The sequence below is a fragment of the Manis pentadactyla genome, chromosome 2 (genome assembly GCF_030020395.1).
Source record: "Manis pentadactyla isolate mManPen7 chromosome 2, mManPen7.hap1, whole genome shotgun sequence".
NCBI classification, from domain to species: domain Eukaryota; kingdom Metazoa; phylum Chordata; class Mammalia; order Pholidota; family Manidae; genus Manis; species Manis pentadactyla.
In genome coordinates, this window is record NC_080020.1 from 224804304 (window position 1) to 224824899 (window position 20596).

General features: G+C 38.9%; 1 protein-coding gene across 3 annotated transcripts in view; it reads left to right on the forward strand.

Moving 5' to 3' along the window:
* Positions 1-20596, forward strand: part of NBAS (NBAS subunit of NRZ tethering complex) — a 345656-nt gene that overhangs the window by 171978 nt on the left and 153082 nt on the right. For all 3 annotated transcript variants that reach the window (XM_057497443.1, XM_057497442.1, XM_036881629.2), the window contains exons 33-35: positions 3848-3961; positions 6125-6282; positions 7023-7112. In XM_057497443.1, coding sequence (XP_057353426.1) covers positions 3848-3961; positions 6125-6282; positions 7023-7112 — 362 coding nt within the window. The remainder of the gene's footprint in view (positions 1-3847; positions 3962-6124; positions 6283-7022; positions 7113-20596) is intronic.

The following is a 20596-nucleotide window of genomic DNA, read 5'->3' on the forward strand; positions in this document are numbered from 1 at the left end:
TATTTCATTTTGTTTTATTTTGATTGTAATACTTTTCTAAATCTTTCAGGACTATTTTAAATTGTTTTTCCCTTTAATTACTTGCTCAGAATGGAACTTCCTAGAATTAAAAGCAGTTAAATATTTGAACTTAAATGTGACTTACTGAACCCATTTTCATATAAAAGTTGACATTAACAATAATAATTCTCACTTTATGCTTTTATACTTTTCTACATTACTTCTTACTGTGCCCCTTATAGCAGAGCTATGAATCTCATTTTCAATATGAGGAAAGAGGAACAAAATAAGTTAAACATTTCATTGACTATTTCGCTGTTAAGAAGTTTCTCACTTTGAATCCTTTACTCTTATCCTTTGTTTCCACTTTTTTTGATGTTGGGGGATGGTATTCAGTGGACTCTTAAAATTAGCCAAGTAGGGGACCTTAGTTACTGAAAAATATCTTCACAACCCAGCCAACCTGTCACATGAAAAAATAAAAAAATCATATCTGGCCCTTTCATTTTTGGTTTAGATATTCTGAGTAAATGCAAACATTTCATGAGTATTATCTAAGAACTAGGTTATATATTAAATGTGATATATACATTTATTATTGAAAACTTTTACATATTGTTCCATTTCTCGTATTACGTATTAGTGTTAACTAAAACATGATTGTGTTGTTCTGATAATAATAACAGTGAATCTTAGTGCTGTATCTTCCCTTTTTCTTAAGACTCTTTTAGACTAGCTGGGGCCAGTATTTGCCTTGAATTTTATTTAAACGTGTGAAGCACAGAAAGAAGTTTGATAGGGGCATATTTTAAACCTTTCATTCACCTTGTTCTGTATATATATTACTTTTTCTTCAAAACCATATTATAGCTTAAACATGCAGGGGCCATGAACATACTTTCTTTTCTTCCTGGATATATTGAAAACAATTTGAAGGTTTCATTGCTTCATTAAAATATAGAATGTTTTTTACTTTTTTTTCTTTTCACCCTAAGTTTACAAATTGATTTGTATTATAATTTTTGATTATTTGTCTTGCAATTGAAAATGACATTCTAGACAGATCTTTACTTATTTCATTGAGAATATATATATTTTGAGCCCCAGTTACATATACAACTTGGTTCTAGGACCTGAGAATTCAGCAAGGAAGCAACCCTTGTCCTCAAAGCTCAAGTTCTGGTAGAAGATGTAGTGTTTTCAGAGAATGAAAAGTAAAGGGACATGTAGGAGGGACACTTAAACTATATATTTTATTAAAGGGAAGTGTGGAGATGTCACAGAAGGAAGTGACAGTGTGGATAAAATAAAGGTTCCTGTGGCCAGGATTCTCACCTGGCCCTGGTTGGCCAGCTCACTACACATGTGTGGGCAATATGTTGCTATTCACTCTACATAAAGAACTCTGCCCAGTGCTCTGGGTGACACGGTGGCAGGGCTGCAAGGCTGCAGGAGAGCAGAGCAGAGGCTGGAGTGATGGCAGTGCCAAGGACAGAGGCCCAGAGGCAGAGACTAGCTTGCCGCATGCAGACTCGCTCTGAGTGAATGGGATTTTAGTGATGGCCCTGCCACTATGGGAATAAAGTTGGGTATAAACCCTTTCACCCCAGGAACGTTCCATTATCATTCCTCTCTCATTGAATCCTTAGTGGACTTGCCGGGGCCTGGGGCTAAAGCCCATTGGCAAGACAATTGAGGGTAGTTAGCAGGATTTATTATTGACCAAGGAAAAGAAAAGGCTGCCCTCATGGAAGGAGTGTTTCAGCAGCTGCACCTATGGATGGGGAGACATTCAAGTGTCCCCCAGTGGACATGTGGTACTGGGAAGGGGTGGAGGACTGGGGTCCACCCCAGGAGAAAGCAAATTTGTTACTGACTGGGGTGGTGTCACTGCAAAGTGCTGTGGAAATAGCAAAGGGCCAAGAGGAGGCATCACAAGAAGGAGCAAAGGCCCGAGAAGGAGCAGCGGCACAAGAAGCAGCACGAGAGCGTGCAGGCTGCCAGGTGCCGTGGGGCAGGTGCAGGAGCAGCGGCACGAGAAGCAGCATGAGAGCGCAGGCTGCCAGGTGCGGTGGGGCAGGTGCAGGAGCAGCAGCACGAGAGCGCAGGCTGCCAGGTGCCGTGGGGCAGGTGCAGGAGCAGCGGCACGAGAAGCAGCACGAGAGCGCAGGCTGCCAGGTGCGGTGGGACAGGTGCAGGAGCAGCAGCACGAGAGCGCAGGCTACCAGTGGCCGTGGGGCAGGGGAAGGATGGAGTGGGGCCGTCAGCTGCAGAAATGGAGGAGCAGAGGTCTGACGAACGGGTGGGTGTGGAGGCCCTCCTGGGTTGAGACCCCACCTGGTGAAAGCTGGTGGAAAGCCTGGAGGACTCAACAATTGCAGGTTCTTCCAGGAGAGGCGCAGCCCCCTCCCTAGGCTGTGGGGCACTCCAGGCTCTGCCTCAGGCTCCAGCACAAAAGGAAACACGGTCTGCTTCTCGAAGGAAGCATTTAAAGGACCCCATGAAGGTCATGGGACCCAGATGTGGGTTGGTTTGAAAAGGCAGGAGCAGACAGAAGAAACTGGATGATTGGAGCTGTGGCAACAACTGAGACCGGAGCAGCCATTCCGGCCGCTGAGGACAAAGCAGAGGCAGAGACAAAGCAACAGGATCGGCCTGTGTGTCTGCAAGACTTTCTGTTGGGGAGGCTGGGGAAGGTGGGTATTGTAAGGCCCACCCACGGTCCTTTTGGTTAACTCATTTGAGTAGAACTGGTTAGAATACAGCCAGTATGACCTCTTGGTGGCAATGGATTTCCTCAGGCTTGAGGGTTATTTAATTTTTGTTATTTGTATATTGTCAGTAGATTATGAAATTTGGTTATAGTGTTCCAGCTTCCTTGCACAGGGACCATTGCAGAGGATTGAGGGCACATAGAGTGAGAGGCAAGAATCCTGGAGGGGCGGAGTGTGGATAAATTGAAGGTTCCTGTGGCCAGGATTCTCACCTGGCCCTGGCTGGCTAGCTCACTGCACACGGGTGGGCAATGTGTTGCTACTGACTCTATATAAAGAGCCCCGCCCAGTGCTCTGGGCGACACAGTGGCACGGCTGCAAGGCTGTGGGAGAGCAGAGGCCGGAGTGGTGGCAGTGCCAAGGACAGAGACTGAGATGGCTGCTGTGGGGGTAGAGAGGCCCAGAGGCAGAGACCAGCTTGCCCATGCAGACTCTCTCTTAGTGAACGGGATTTTAGTGATGGACCTGCCACTGTGGGAGTAAAGTTGGGTATAACCCTTTTACCTCAAAAATGTTCTGTGGTCACATTGAATCCATGGTGAACTTGCCTGGAGGCGAAATCCTTCGGCAAGACAGACAGCTAAGAACTTTCTTGGGAAATAAGGTCTTTGTGTTAACATAAACTGTATTTTAATGTGTTCTTACAATTTAGACATTATAATAAGATAAATACCATCAGCAAACTATATTCATTTGTACTTTCTGTTTAAGTTTTCCCCCTTTATAATTTTATTTATTGTAATTAGAAACAGAACATTAAGGGGCAAACTACAAAAAAAGAAATAGCAAAAAGCTTAAAGTCCCTTTTGGGAGGAAAATTTTCCCTCTTTGCTTAGGTTGGAATGGTTGCTCTGGGGCTGATACTAATCACTGGTTTCTTAGGAAACTTAGAACTAATTCCAGGATTAACAAATAGATTGGAAAGTCAAAGTTGCTGTGACCTTTTGTCTATAATCTTTTAAAAATAAGCTTATTCACTACTTTTAATTTTTGAATTAATTCAGAAGACAGTGTTAATGAGGTCTTTTGTCAGCTGATGCTGCCATTATCAAGTCATTTGCTTGTGCTCACAGGTGAAGATGCAGAAGAAAGGCGTGGACAGGTTCTCATCCTTCTGGTTGAGCAAGCACTTCGTTTCCATGACTACAAAGCAGCCAGTGCCCATTGTCAGGAGCTGATGGCCACAGGTGAAGTAGACTGCTTACTTATCACTTTGCTCATGTCCTTTTTACATGATGAATAATGGAAAAGGGCTATTCTGAAATCAATTGGCCTGATTGGTAAGCCAGCCACATTTTGCTCATCAGACTTGGGAAACATATTGTGAACACTGATGAGTGTGTATGCCATGTGCTTACATATTAATATAAATATTTTAATGGCTCAGGGCTCATATTTTATCTGAGATTTTGGTTGTTTTCCTTTCCCTATTGTTTTAATGCCTTTTGAGGTATTATTTATAGAAAAGAAAATTTAAATTTTTCAGTGTATCTGTAATTTGTGACTATACAGTAAATATTTCTACTTAATTTTTTTGAAGGATAACATGATTTTCAAAATAATGTTGAGAAATTGGGAAGTAGTTTGTAACCCTAGAATTTCTCATATTGAAGTTCAAATTCAGGTCTCTGAATTCAGATTTTTTTGTGGAATAATCTCTTTATTAAAGAGCACATTCTCCAATAGGGTAGGAAGCGATGCAGTCTTATTGTGGGCTCTCTGCACTAAATCATCTTTCTGTAGCTGTGCCCAATTATTACTTTGTACCCACTGCCCGAGCACATCTTTTTACCCACTGTCTGCATTCATAATGAGTGACTGAAATTGTAGTGCTTCACTTCATGACAGCTCAGAGAGCTGTGTATTTTGGGTTTTCATCCTTTTTGTGTGTGTGCTGTTGAAGAAAATACTATTTTGAGACTTGTTAAAAATAGTAATAAAGACTTTATTTGGGACTTTTGTAATGTATGTTAAAACTATATGTTTAACATATATGTAATGTATGTTAAAGCAGTAGGGTAGAGAGAGAGGGCTCAGTTCCAAATAAAGGACAGCTGGGGATTGATAGCCAAGGAGCAGAGAGAGGGGTCAGTGGGTGGAAGATTACTACAATGAGACATGGCGGTTGGTGGGATTCCTGCTCAAACGACAGGATTCTTGCTGAAGGCAGGACAGGGTGATTGTGTATTGAGAGTGAGGGATGAGGAATTTGATCAGATATCAAGAATGACCAGTTATCAAGTGTGGGATGTTCTCTGTCACCTGACTTAGCAGGATTATTGGTAAAACTGGGCTGTACGGGCTCAGCAAGGACAAGCCGAGGTGTGGGCCTGCCAGAAATAGGCTGCAGAGCTGCCTGACTGAGGTTTGGTCAGGGAGAGAGTCTTTGTTAGTACCTCTGTGCAAATGTTCAAAACTGGGCACAAATTCAGTGATTTATAACCTCAGCATTATAAAATTCATTTCATAAAAGCTATGTTCCATACTATAACACTAAGTTCAGAATAATTATGGTTTTCTGGAAAAAAATGTCACATTACTCTGAAATAGTTCACTTAAAGAGCTTTGTAATAATTTTATCCTGTAAGAGTGGCACCTGGATTAATTTTTATTTTATATATTTAGAGAAATTACTCTGGGTTGAAATTTTATTTAGGGAAAACCAAAACCCTACTTTCAAACTGGAACTCCTTCAAATAAGAATACAAGTGTATGATAATTCAAAGCATAAAATTGTGTGGGGAAAATGATGTCTGCTGGGAGTCAGGGGCCGACTGTGTTCTTGGCACTGTCCTTCAATGTCTGTCTTCTTTGAAATGAATGATTCTGTGCAGCTATCCGTAATTCTTTTTTTTAAGCATTTGCAGTTTACGAAGTGTTTTTAAATACAAATGTTTTGTAATCCTTTCAACAACCCAGTGAATAAGACATCATCATTATTGTTCCTTTGAAATAGTGAAGGAAGTGTGATACTTGCAACTCCCTGAGACTCATATATGCCTAAACAGGGTTAGGCCACACCCTCAAGTCTTCTGAATTCGGAATCTAGCTTTTTACTCCACATCAAAGCTCAGGAGATTACTTGTAGTCATTGTCAGGGAATCTAGAATAGAGCAGTTTATCAGAATGTCTAGAGTAGTGCTGAACTTCTTGGATAACAGACCAGCCTAATATATCTTTTCTACCTTAGATCCTTATGTTTTTCTGCTTATGTAAAATATGCATCACCAATGACTATGACTTTGCTTTAGTAACACAAGACTGAGCAGAAAACCATTGAATTTCTCATGTTAGAGTGGAGATTTTTCTTCTTGTGAAAATAAGTTTGTTTTCTCTTGCCTATTTTGCAGGTTATTCGAAAAGTTGGGATGTTTGTAGCCAGTTAGGACAATCGGAAAGTTATGGGGACTTGGCCACTCGGCAAGAGCTCATGGCTTTTGCTTTGACCCATTGCCCCCCGAGCAGCATTGAACCTCTTTTGGCGGCTAGTAGCTCCCTGCAGACAGAAGTAAGTACTCCCAATAAAGTAAATTCTGAACTGTATGAAGTGCATTTTGTTGGGTGTATGGATCTGAGATTTGTGGTCTTTTGTCTTTTAATAATAGGATACTTTTATGAAAGGAAAATAGCTTCTCTCTTAAAAAGAATCTGAAGCTATTGAGATATAAAATAGTGGCTTTACTTACAGTATGGAAGAAATGGTACAAGGTGGATATGGGAAAAACAGTAATATCAGGAAATAGATTACTGAATATAAGAGAGAAAGTTTAGTATTGTCAAAAATAAAACATATAAGAAAAGGTCAAGTAGAATATACTTACAACTGTATCAGTTGAAATCATTAACACAATCCTTAGAGGTCCTTTGGAAGCAGCAAGCGAGTGGGCTTTGGTTGGGGTGATGCTCAGTTTCCTAAAATTCACAGTATAGGTCAGCATGAGGGAGGATAGTGCTTTTGCTGCAAAACCCTGTTAGGATAGGAAGAGATTCTGAAATTCACATTTTCATGTCATAGTCATTGATTACATTGTACATCAGGTTTTTCACAGTTTAATTCCCACTTCTGAAAATGCTTTATCCTCATTGTATCCATGAAGTCCTAAAGTAAGCCTGTTACCAAAAACTATTCATTATGAAATAGCAACTTTTTTCCTCAAAAGAATACTTTTTAAATGTCCAGACTTCACTGTGAAGAGAGGAAAATTTATAAGCATAAATCCTTGATAATGTATCATGTTACTTTTTCAGATTCTGTATCAAAGAGTGAATTTCCAGATGCATCCAGAAGGAGGGGAGAATATCAGTGTTTCACCGTTAATTAGTAGAGCACTACACGAGGTAAGTTAGTGGCGGGGGAAGAATTTGAAAGGTGGCTCTGTAAGGAATGAAATAGGCCACCTGACGTTGTGTGTGAGGTGTGTGTATGGAACTCTTTTTTTTTTTCAACCTCTTTGTGAAATTAACATTCATATGTAAAAATACACAATACAAAAATGTCCACCTCAATAAATTATCGCACAATATCCACACAGATATCAACCATGCAGGTAAAGAAATAGCACATGACCACCCTTCCACCAATCCTTGACATCCTTGCCCAGTAACTTCTAATGCTTCTCTCTCCTTCCAGAGGTCACCACTCTCCTTTCTTATCCTCATATCAGATTTTGTGTTTTTGTTGTTTTAAATAATTTTGATAACTGTCACATCCCTTCCAACATGGTAGTTTCATTTTACCTGTTTTTGTACTTTATGGAAAAAGTTACGCTTCACATTATGTTTATGAGATTCATCCATGCTGTTACATGTAGTGTAGTTTTCTCATTGTTATTGCTGTGTGGAAATTAACTGCAGTGTGCATGAATTACAGTTTATCCATTCTGCTGTTGATTGGCATTGGTTTCTTTTCAGTTTGGTTACTAAAAATAATGCTGCATCATTTTATACATGTCTTTAATGCACACATGCATATCTTTCTTTGTGATGTCTACATGCCTAGTCCTGGAAGTGTGAGCTAGCAGAAAAGTATATGTTCCTCCTCGGTTGATAATCCAAATGATTTTCCAGAGTGGTTTTCCTGATTGCACTCTTATCAGCTGTGTTTGAGATTGCCATTTACTTGACTCCAGCACCTTGGCATTTTTAAGTGTTTAGTGATGTTTATTTGGGATTCTGATTTGCATTTTTCTGATTACTAATGAGATGGAATTATCCTAGGAGAGATCCTTTCTTGTGAGCTACCTGTTCCTTCTCTTGCCTATTTCCTATTGGCTTTTTATCTTTTTCCCTTTACTTATTAAGATTCTTATGAGTAAAATTGAATCATTAAGTAGGTATGTGTCTCATGGTAGTTCCTCCTGGAGAGAAAAGTAGTAGTATGTATACCCGACAGCTCTCTTGTGTTGGTCAGTGTTTGCTTTATGGAATATAATCCTTCATGACTGTTTCTAGTAACATAAAATTGTCATTATTTTAGATTGAAGAAAGTAGCTCAGATTTTATATTTTAATTAGATAATTTAAGAGATGATAATCTTCTTTATGGATTGGTTTTCCATAGGATTCCTTTCAATGGTAAACTTCACTTTCAGAGTGTAAAATGTCACTCATTTTTCTAGGAACTATTTGGAACGTATCTGTTGTAGGGAGCTGTATCTAATCTTTTTTTCTCTTTTAATTTGCTGTATCTGTTTTTCTGCATTCATTTGTAGTTGTCTACTGTCTAGTTACTTTTAGAAGCTTCCACGGTGGAATCTTATTGATGGAGTTAGGGCAAAGATATTTAACTTTTGCCCCACAGAATATATTTAACTATCTCATTTCCATAAGTCTTTCTCCTATATCAGTTTGACAAACATGTACTGAATATACATGTGTGTCCCTAGTTCAGTACTAAGTGATCTGAGGATCTCAGAGTTGTCTGTAATGTGATTGTTTTACTCTTAAGGCAGTTGTCTCCTATTCCTTCTGTAATAGAGACTCCAGCCCAGCACTGAGCTGTTGAATTTTCTGTTGTAAGGGAGTTGCCCTGTATCTCTGCTGCCTGGAATGGTAGTCACTCGTCACATGTAACTATTCATTGCACTGAATGGCTGTGCAACCAAGGGATGAATTTTTAAATTTAATTTTAATTCAGTTAAATTTAAATAGCCATATGAGGTCACTGGCTTACTAGAATTGGGCATCCCTGTTCTAGAAGGTCAGACCCTCAGTGGAGGTTGTTGTCTCCTGTTCAGTGTAGCATACAGTGGACTTTTTTTCTTGGGCTCCCTCTGGGTAGGTGCCATAGCATTTTCTAGGGCCTGCAGTGGTGTGGGGACATTTGTCCTTTAGTGTGTTTGGACTTGTACCAATTAGTTACTTTTTGGGTTTTCTCACTGGATATGAAAGCACGTGAAATTCTGTGGTGCTGTCTCCATGGGGTTCAGGGCAGTTCTTACATTGGCCAGCAGTTACTAAGTGTTCTATAAAGAGGAATTGGCAAACTTACTATCTTTCGAGGGCCAGTTGAAGATCTACTTTTAATGAGATCTTCTTTTTCCCAAGTTTTGTGTCGTTTGAACCTCTGATACTTCCCCACTTGTCCAGCCGTGTCCCCCACTCCAGCCTCACCTCGTGTCTTCCAGGCATGTGTGTGCTGTGCGCCAGTCTTGCTGAACTTAGCACCATCCTCTGAGTAGGCTTTTCCACACCTTTGGTGATGTTGAGTTAGTTTTTTAACTGCTCATACATCTTGCCCCATCTGAAGAGTCATTGTCTTTGTGGAGTGTTTCTTGAATCCTCTGCCTGTCATCCTCCTCTATGCCCGCACACTCACAGGTCACTGTGTTGGCACTTGTATGGTATGGTTAGGTATTGTGTGGTAACTGGAGGCATGTCCTTTTCCCTCATACTCTCCGTAGGGTGATTGTCATATAGTGAGTGCCTGGGGAATGTTTGATAAAGCTCAGTTGAAAACTCCCACTGTGTAAAGATTAGGTTTTAGTTAAAAATTATTTAGAAAGTAGATTAAGCCTGAAAATATAAGGACTTTCCCATTTGACTCTTATGTATGTGTTATGGTAGCTGTTGAGATCATGTTATGTTTTGGCCACTGTAAGGGATGTGTCATTTCCCTGGTACAGGATTTCAAGTGTTTGAGTTCAGGTGTGTGAGCTTATTCTGAATCCCTGTCCTTCTTTTTAATATCCATAAAAAGCCTTTGTGCCTTTGGTTCTCCTGTTTTGTCTTCCTCTGATGGATGAGAAAGTGTCAGCCTGCCCCCTAAGTGGCTTCTTAGGAGTAGGACATGGTGTATCTCTGCAAGTGGGAGCAGCGTCTCCGCTGGAGTCTGTCGAGTCGGTGAAGGAGACCACCAGCAGCCCTTCCGTGTTCCACTTGGGGCACAGGAGCTCCTCGAGAACGACTGGCTGACACCCCCAGTCCTGCCTTTTGCTTTTTTTCTTTAAGCTCCTTAAAAGCTTTCCTGTCTTCCTTTGTCCTCTTCCAGCCAGTTGTAAGAGATCTGGATCTCCTGAAGTGCTAGTCCAAACCCTGGGTGAGCACTGTGGCTTTGATTCGTGAAGCGCATTTCAGAATATTATAGCTACTGTAATATTATTAGATAAAATGGAGTGCCGAGCTACAGGATGCTGTGTGTTACCCATTCACAGTTGATGTAATGACCGCATTAAATTATAACTCATAAATGAGAGCTGACTGTATGTGTAATCTGCTTAATGCTCAAGACTTTCATTACTCAGTTGTGAACATAGTGGTTTTTGTTTATATATCCAGCAAAGGAAAGATGGGATTGCTGTGCAGCAGAATTTGCTTTACTACAAGTTTGAAGATATTGGCTGTTGTCCCTGTGAACAAAATATTTGTTTATAAATAGAACAAAATGTGTAATTTGTGAATAACTACCAAAATTACAGTTTTCTAGTGTCTTATTAATGTTGGTTATTGTGTTTTTTAGATATAACAGTATTCCATCACTCAGAGCATATTGACATTTTGTTTAGCTAGTACTAGTTACATCATTTAGCCAATGGTGTTTTCCCCAGATAAATCTAATTAGAGTTGGAAATGGATTATATACAAGGTTTCCATTAAAAAATCATTTTCACTGTGGGAAAACTTGTGAACATTTTAAGTGGCTACAGATTTTATACAACTGGACTAATTAATGTTTGGAGCTGGGGCACGAGCTAAGCATAGAGCTATTCTGAACCTAGGAAAGGATTGTTTAGAAATATTTAAATAAAAGGGAGCAAAGTGGCAATTGTATTCCAATATGGAACCTTTTCTTTTTCCATTCACCAGCTGATGGACATTTACGTTGTTTCCACTTCTTAGCTATCATGAAATAATGTTGCTGCGAACTTCAGTGGGCAAATCTTTTTATGGAAATGGGTTTTGGTCTCTCATGTAGGTACCTGGGAGTGGAACTCCTGCCTCGTATGGTATACATGTGTTTAACATTTGAAGAAACTGCCAAATTGTTTTCCAAAGTGGCAGTTTTACCTTCCCACCAGGAAGTGCAAAGGCAGCAGCTCCATCACATCCTCACTGACGCTTGTTATTGATGGGCTTTGGACTAAGGCCATTCTTGTGGATGTGTGCAGAATCTCCTTAATTTGACATGTGCTTTCCGAATAACTGAAGATGGTGAGCATCTTTGAATGTGCTTATTGGCCACTCCTGTACTTTCCTTGGTGAAATGGTTATAAATATTTTGCTAATTTTTAAACTGGATTATTTGTCTTGTTGAGCTCTGAAAGTTTTTTTTTTAATTCCAGGTACAAATCCTTTATTGGATGCATGATTTGAAAGTATTTTTCTCTCAGAATATAACCTGACTTTTTACTTTCTTGATGGTGGCTTTGAAGTACAAAAGTTTTTGATGTTGCTGAAGTCCAGTTTCTTGATGAAATACTTTCTTTTACAGTGTGTGCTTTTGCTATTGTGTCTAAGAAATCTGCGCCTAACTTAAGGGTGTGAGGATTTACTGCTAAGCTTCTTTCTATGAGTTTTATAGTTTTGACTTTTTTAAATTACAAAAATAGTACAGGCGTTTATTTTAACGATCCAGTTATCTAATCCATAGGGGCTTAGATAATCAACATTATCTGATGTGTTTTATTTCTTGTAAGTGGGGAAAAAAAATCAGATATGAAAAAAATCTATGTTGAAATATTAACGTTTATTAACTTTTCACAAGAAGTCCTTGGAAATTTCTGGTAACTTTCTGATTTTTTAAAATATAAAAAAAATATTAATAATAAATTAAAATATAAATTCTCTTTCTTCTCTCAGTTCTTTTTCTCCACCCGATCCATGAATCTTAACTGCTCAGAAGTAAACAGTTTTGAGTTTATATATATATATATCCTTCCAGACTTTTTCTGAGTGTAGGCAGAATTTCTGTATAACTCTGTCTCCTGGAAAATTATTACTTTGTCTTTTAGACTAAAATGGATTCATACTGCATAGATTGCCTTGAAGCTTGCTTTTTTCATGTAATGTTGTGTTATGGACAGCTGCTCCTGTCATTGCAGACCATTTATGTAATAGTGGGATAATGGTCATTTGATGCAGGTACCATGATTTATTTCTTTTTGTTTTTGGACATTTAGATTGCATGTACTTTTCCTTCCTTTTAGATTGAACTGCCCTGAGCTGCTTATGTACATACCTTGGCATCATCATGCTGGTGTTGCCCTGGGATAAAGGGCTAGACGTGGGCTCCTGAGGTAGAAAGTTTCCCATTGTGGTTTCTCCTCCATAACTTTGTGTCGGTGCTGGCTTTGCCGTGTTCTCTGTTGTGATGCCAGCCTCTCACTGGAAACACAGTAGGTCACGGATTTTTGTTTTGTACTTTTTTTTTTGACAACATTACCTGAAGAGTGTTCTCTGTGAGAGATGAGTGCATGGTGATCATGACGTCAGGGAACTAGATGAAAACACGGTTCAGCCAGCACAGTTCAGAAGACCCACTCCGGCATTTCAGTCAGTACTGTGTTTTCTCTCAGGAAGATCTGACCCGAGGAGCTGCTCTGCTTGTTGGCATGCCTGTACGGTAACGGGTTGGCCTAGTTGAGAGCTTGGTGGTCAGGAGTGAGTCACACCATTTTGATGGGCTGGCGAATCTGTATCACAGATTTCCATTCCTCACAAAGGTTTAAATTAGCTGCCTCCTCTTTTAGCACCACTGTTAGAATTCAGATTTCCTTCCTCCTTTTATTCTGCACTTTCTTTATAGGGCCTATGTGTTTCTAATATATTTGTTTCGTTTTAAGTTTTAGCACAGCTTTTTTAGTAATAAGGAATATTTTTTTACTTTTTATCTAGATTTGCTACTGAAATACACTTGCAAAAGATATTTTCCAAAAATAATACATTTAAGTTGTCTTAGTCACAGTGAAATGTGCAGGCTTTAGCAGTTTCCTTTTATTTCTAAGGCGGCATCGTGCTCTGATCACGTACCCTGTATAGTCTCGTGTGCTGCTCTGAGGGGCTTTCATTATACTCCTTTGCTTTCCTCTTAACACTGGCCACGCCTTCTTTTCCTCTTTTATATTTTGACTACTTCCTATGAGGATTTTTCTCTTCATTGTTTCACCAGAACATTTTTTGATTAGCAGTGACCTCTTTTTGCTGAATCCATGGGACAAATCTCAAGTCTTTGTCTTATTTGACCCATCAGTAACATTGGATGCATACCTGTCACTATTTTGGGGACAAACCATTTGTCTTGTTCACGCCTCCCTAGCAGCTAATTCTCATCATCCTTTCTGGTCCTTCCTCAACCCTCCAACCAAATGTTTGATTCCCCAAGCATCAGTTTTTAAAGCTCTTCTCCATCTGCACTCATTTCCTAGATGCTCTCACCCATTATCATGACTTTAGTACCGACTTTGTGCACACAATTCTGTGCTTTGTAGCTCTAGCTCTGACCTTCTGAGTTCCAGACTTGTGTGTAAGGCTGCCAACCCGACATCTGTGCTTGTATTTCTTATAGATGTCCTAATCTCAATATATTAAAATTGAACCACTAATTTCAACCTTGCCAACAAAAGTGTTCTTTCTGGGGTCTTTCCTGTGTCAGGGAGTGGCAGATCCATCTGTCTAGTTGTTTAGGTCATAAACTGTGTTGTTGATCTTGATTCTTCTTTTTCCTACATAACATGCAAACTTATCAAGAAATCCTCTTGGCTCCACTTTCCCATTGGACTTGGACTTGGACCATAGTGTAGCATTGCCGCTGTTACCACACTGGTCCGAATTACCAGCGTGTCTCACCCGAGTTTACAGTAGTGTTGTACTTGGCTGCCGGCTTCTGCCCTTTCCCCTGCTGTGCTTAACAAGGCAGCCAGAACAGTTCTTTAAAAATATGGCAGATCAGGCTGGACTCCTCAGAGTAAAAACTGTTTACACTCTCCAACAAGGACACCCATGATCTGTCTTCCCTACTGTTTGCCTTTACCTCCCTCGCTTCCACAGTCCTCTCCCCACACAACATTCACTCAGCTCAGCAGACTCCAGGCATATTGGCCCTCTTGCCATTCTTTGAACATTCCTAGCAACTTCTGCCTTTGGGCCTTTGTATACCTACTGTATTCTACCTGCAGTGTTCTTCTCCCAAATATCTGATGACTTGTCCTCTCACTTCTTCAGGTTTCTGCTCAGGTGTCTGTGCAGTGAAAACTTCCCTCGTTTCTGGACACACCATCACTGTGTCTCTACCCACTGCCCCCTCCCCCCCCTCACAGTGCACTACTTAATTTTTCTCCCTAGCTCTGATCATTTAGCTGGTACACTTCTCTGATATGCTGTATGTCTATTTTTTGCTTACCTCCTCTTGACATGTCAACTCTTTGTGGCAAGAACTATGTCGGGTTCTTTGCTATATTTTCAACATTTATAATAGTGTCTCTTGCTGTTAGAATGATGTCAGAAATATTGAAGAATGAGTAAAATGAGGATGAAGGTAAGATGTGGACATGATGGGCAGTTATTATACTGGAGGAATATTTGAATGGGTCCAATTTGATAAGTTGTTAGTTATTGGTAAAGTAAGGCAAATTGCTTTATTTACCTTTCTTTCCTAATATATTATGAATTCTTTGAGAGCAAGGTACATAACATAATCAGCATGGTAACCTTGTTACCTAGCCCTGGGTCTTAAACACAGTAGGCATGCCGGAAACACGTGCTCAGTAAATTTATGTTGTGGATACACTTAGAAACCCAAATAATTTATCAAAACTGACTAAAAAAGAGGGCATGGAAAAAGATAAAAATAGACCTTCTATACCTCTATTTTTCTCTTAATCTGGGTCCAAGCATCCTGAGATCCAAGAAGTATTTGGTTGCTAAAGCCCCTGAAATAGTGTGCCAAATTTGGAGTGTGTGTGTTTCTGTTTATGTGTTCATATGTGTGCACATGCATGTGCATTCAGTTCTCTGGCGAAAGGATTTATAGCTTCCATCGGAAATGTCTAGGGGCCCATGACTCCCAGAGGAGGGGACATGTAAGTAACTGGCCTGGTAATTAGCAGATGAACTGAAGCAGTCGCACATCAGACTGATGTACTCCACGGGGTGTTTTTCTGCTGCTCCTCTGACAGATACTTCTAAATGTAGCATCATTTCTTTTTTTAAAAATTTGACTATATTCCCTATACTGCGCTTTTTACCACTGTGACTTATTACTTTATAATTGTAAGTTTGTGCCTTTTATTCCTTTCACCTATTTTGCCTATCTACCACCCCACTCCTTCTGGCAATCACCAGTTCTTTGTATTTATGAATCTATTTCAGTTTTGATTTGGTTTGCTAATATTTCATTTTTGCATCCCTGTTCATCAGGGATATTGGTTTGTAATCTCCTGTTTTTTTTTGTGTTTTTTGTCTGGTTTTGGTATCAGGCTGATGCTGGCCTTGTAGAATGAATTTGGAAGGTTTCCTTCCTCTTCAATTTTTTGGAATAGTTTGAGAAGGATAGGTGTTAACACTTCTTGAACCATTTGGTAAACATCTCCTGTAAAGCTCTCTGGTCCCACACTTTTGTTTGTTGGGAGTTTTTTGATTACTGGGTCAGTTCCATTCCTAGTAATTGATCTGCTCTGATTTTCTGTTTCTTCCTGGGTCATTCTTGGGAGATAGTATGTTTCTAGGAATTCATCCAATTCTTTTAAGTTGTCCAGTTTGTTGACATATAATTTTTCATACTAATTTCTTATAACTTTATATTTCTGTGGTGTCAGTTTTAACTTCTCTTTCATTTTTTATTTTGAGTCCTCTTTTTTTCTGGTAAGTCTACTAAAGTTTTATCAATTTTGTTTATCTTTTCAAAGAACCAGCTCTTAGTTTCATTGCTATTTTGTATTTTCTTTTAGTCTCTATTTCATTTATTTCCACTCTGATCTTTATTATTTCCTTCCTTATTTTAACTTTGGGTTTTGTTCCTTTTCTGGTTCCTTTAGCTGTAGAGATATATTGTTTATTTGAGAATTTCCTTGTTTCGTGAGGTAGGCCTGTAATGCTATAAACTTCCCTCTTAGAATTGTTTTTGCTGCATCCTAAGGATTTTGAACTATTGTGTTTCTTTTCATTATTCTCCAACTATTTTTTAACTTTCTCTTTGATTTCTTCATTGACCCATGGTTGTTTTGTAGAATGCTGTTTAGCTTCCATGTTTGTATTTTTTCAAGGTTTTTTTTCTTATAATTGATTTTTTTTTTCATACCATTGTGTTCAGAAAAGATGCTTGGTGTGATTTCAATCTTCTAAAGTTTATTGATACTTGTTTTGTGGCCTAACATGTACTCTATCCTGGAGAATGTCCTAAGTGTTCTTGAAAAGAATGTTGTGTTCTGCTGTTTTGGGATGGAATGTCCTGTATGTATCTTTTAAGTCCGTCTGGTCCAATGTGTTGTTCAAAGTCATTGTTTTCTTATTGGTGTTTCTGTCTGGATGATTTGTCCGTTGATGTAAGTGGGGTGTTGAAGTCCCCTACTGTTAATGTATTACTGTCAAAGATGGTGTACTTCATATTTTGAGTTCAGGGTGAAATTTGCCATCAGTGTTAGGTACAGAGGAGTACTTAGAACTGTTAAAAAATATATGTTGGAGGAGAAGAGAGAGTGGTTGAGTTTAGTTTGTAATCTTTACCTAGTTTATGTGTACCCCCAACTCAGTTTGCAGTAGACAAAATGGGGTCTCAGAAATTAACCTTTGTATTACCAGCACCAGAGAAAGCAGCTCCTATTAAGATTATTCATTATAGTAATTGATGAACAAGAATTGTTTCTGTAAGCCAAGCTTGGTGTTTTGAACTGTCCTTGTTATTGTGAACCTGTTTGGTAATGGTGTCTGTTGTAGCATTTGAAAAATATTATTATTTGTGCTTGGTAAGGTAACCTTTGAGCTGTGTAACACACCTGACATTAATGAGATTTCATGTTAAATTTTATGCTGGGAGTTGTTGATATGGTTTTGGGAATTAATCTGTTTCTGCTGTCATAGACTAAATCACTGTGCAGCTATGAATATAAAAAGTGCACTTCAGGAGTAAATTTTGCCTAATCTCTTTTTTCTTTTCCCATTACATGAAGTTGAAAGAAAACTATTTTCCTCATTAATGACTCTGGTTACTGTAATCTTGGGAGACTGCCCCCAAGTAAAATGGCTCATTAGGGGAATCTCCTATAGAAAATACTTTTATCACATACATTTCTGAGCATGTGAATTTCATTTATCTTCTGAAACAAACTTTTAAGTTTCATATGTTTTAGGTTCCTGTGTTGAGTTAATCTATCCATATATGAACAGAAGTAAAATTAGGTTCATTTTATAAAATGGAGTGATTGTTTTATAGCCTGCATTTTTTAATATCTTTCAGTTGATTTGATTTTCCTCTGAATGAAGTTGCAGTCTGTTTAAATGCCATATTTCTTACCATGCTTATATTTTTAGTTCTATACTTGGATTAGTTGATGACACTCAAATCATTCAAATGCCTTCTCAATTAAGAAATTTCTAAAGATGAACAGGAATTGAAAATGTGATATGAAATTTTACATGAATAACACTTAGCTACTATAGGTAAAACATATTAGGCTTTAGAAAATGTATCTTCAAACATTTAAATAGTGCAATAAAACCACACTTCTTACACATATCTACAGATTCAAACTATGGAGTAAGGATTTTCACCTATTCTGAGGATATAATAGTGAGTAAACAGAGTCCCTGTCTTGAAAAGCTATTGTCTAGTTGGGAAGACAAGAGCACAGTCATAACCACTGTAATGCGGTAGGTGCGTTAAAATCATGCATATGATGATATGAGTGCATAGAAGAGGGCTACTAAGTACACTGTCTTAATATTTTATTTACAGCAAAAATACTGCATGGCAAGGAAAACATAAAAGTATCTGTGATCTTAGAGTAGGCAAAGATTTCTTAAATATAGTACAAAAAATACTAAGCATAAAATGAAAATTAGTTGGAGTAATTTAAAATTTAAGATCTTGGTATTAAAGGACACCATTCAGGCAATGAAAAAATAGACTGTAGACTAGTAGAACATGTTCCTAATTCATATATCTAATAAGGGAGTGTTTGCAGAACATAGAGAGAACTCCTACCAATGAGTAAGAAAGACAGCCAACAGAGGAATTGGCAAAAGATTTGAAAAGACACTTCAGAAATGAGGACACTCATATGGCCGGTAAATACACGAAAATGTGTTCAACTTCATTAGTCAATTGAGAGATGAAAATTAAAACTGCCGACAGATACCATTACGTACTCACTAGTGTTGCTAAAAGGAAAAAGACATTTAATACAATGTATTTGCATGTATGTGGAGCAACCTGAACTCTTGTACTTGTTGTTTAGGGTATAAATTACTAAAACCAATTTAGAAAATGTTTCGTTGGCACTATTTACTAAGTGTGGACATATGTATAACTCTATGTGTTAGTAATTTCATTGCTAGGTATATACCCGGAAATGCATATATACACCAAAAGATAATAAGTATTAATTAGCATGTTCAGGGCAGCATTACTGCTATTAGCTGAGAATTAGAGAGTACTAAAATGCTTGTCAATAGAAGAAGGGATAAATTCTGATATAGCCACGTTATGCTATTTCATTAGCAGTATAACAGCATTACCTTAACAGCAAGTTGGACAGTCTTCAGTCGCTTGCAAGAACATGAATGAATATATGTTCAGTGAATAGAGATAAGACACAAAGGAGAACATAAGTTCACTCATATAAAATAAAAATGGGCAAAATTAATTTATGCCTCTGGAAGTTGGAATAGTGTTGATCTTGTCGGTGGTGGGAAGTGAGCACAAGAGAAGTATCTGGGCTTTGGGTGGTGGTATGTTCTTAGTCTTAGTGCTGATTACATGCGTGTGTTAAAATCTATCAAACTAACTTAGGTGGGCACATTTTTAAATACATCTTATACTTACATAAAAATTATTTTTTTCTTAATCTTAGCCTGCATTGCAGACAGGGAAAATACATGCTGGCAGTATTGTGTTTGCATCTTGGAATTGTGATGAAATATCCTTTTTTTTTTTTTTTTTGTTACCTATTCTTTTGAATTTTTCAAACCATCTTTAGTGAGAGTGTAGTAGTTTTACAATGCAGAAGAACAAGTGACCTTTAATAAATACAAATAGGGGTGTGTGTGTGTGTGTGTGTGAGATACTTATGTCCAAACCCTGAAGATAACAAGTGGACTGTGCATTTTGATAGCCAGACCTGGGTAAGAAGAGAGGAGACACCCCTAGCCCAGCCGACTGTGGGAAGCACACCCCACTTGTTTGATGTGTGCTGTACTTCTGTGGCCAGTATGTTCTGACCCCTGCTCTGCAGGGCTGTTGTAAAGCACAGGGGTGACCATATGAAGTAGCTAGCTCGTGTCTGAGACACACTTCATATAAGAAATTTATATTTGTTGGCTTTTAATAAATGCTAGCCATTAGGATTATTGTAAATTGGAAACAAGACTCCTAGGTATTAACTCTTGGTAAGTAACGTGTCGATCCTTCTTACTCCTCTTTGTGGACCTGGTCCTCTGTTTTTCCTCAGCACTTTGTGTTGCTCACTTTCAGTTCCATTGCATCTCACCTCACCTTGCTTAACAGCCCATCCAAGTTTGCCTGTGTTCTTTCGTGTGTGTGTGTGTGGGTCCTTTAGTTCTTCACTAAGATCCAGCTTGGTGACCATGAACTCTCTTTCTTAGATGGTTGGATTCAGAATCTTTGAATTTCTCTGCTTATCCGACCTACCCCAGGCCCTTTCATCTTTAGAAGAATTAAGAATAAAAACATTTGTATTTAATAGATTATTCAGGTAGAAGAATTCTATATGGTAACCTCCTATATTGCTGGCATTGGTGTCTTAATTCAGTTCCTCATTGTTCTAAGCTTGGACTAGTGCACCAATCACCTGACTGGATTCCAGTGCCAGGAATAATATTTCTAAAACACATCTGATGGTGTTGCTCTTTGTGAATTAAAGTCCTTGGGTGCTGCTCATCCCCTGGTGGGGGGACCAGGGGAATGTGGGTTTACCTGCACAGTGATGAGCAGTCCGACAGAAAGAGGTACTACCTCCATAATGCAAGAGTTGGAGGTGACATCTGCACTGCTGTGTAACAGCAAAAGCTCCTTGGCCACCGCGGTGGTAGCCTTACTGGAAAGGAGAGGCTTCTAGAGTGCAGGAGCTGAAATCGGCTTGGTTCTGTCCTGTTGAGTGGAGTCAGATGTGACGAGTCGGCTGTGTATGCTATTGAAGTAGAGAAGAAATGGGG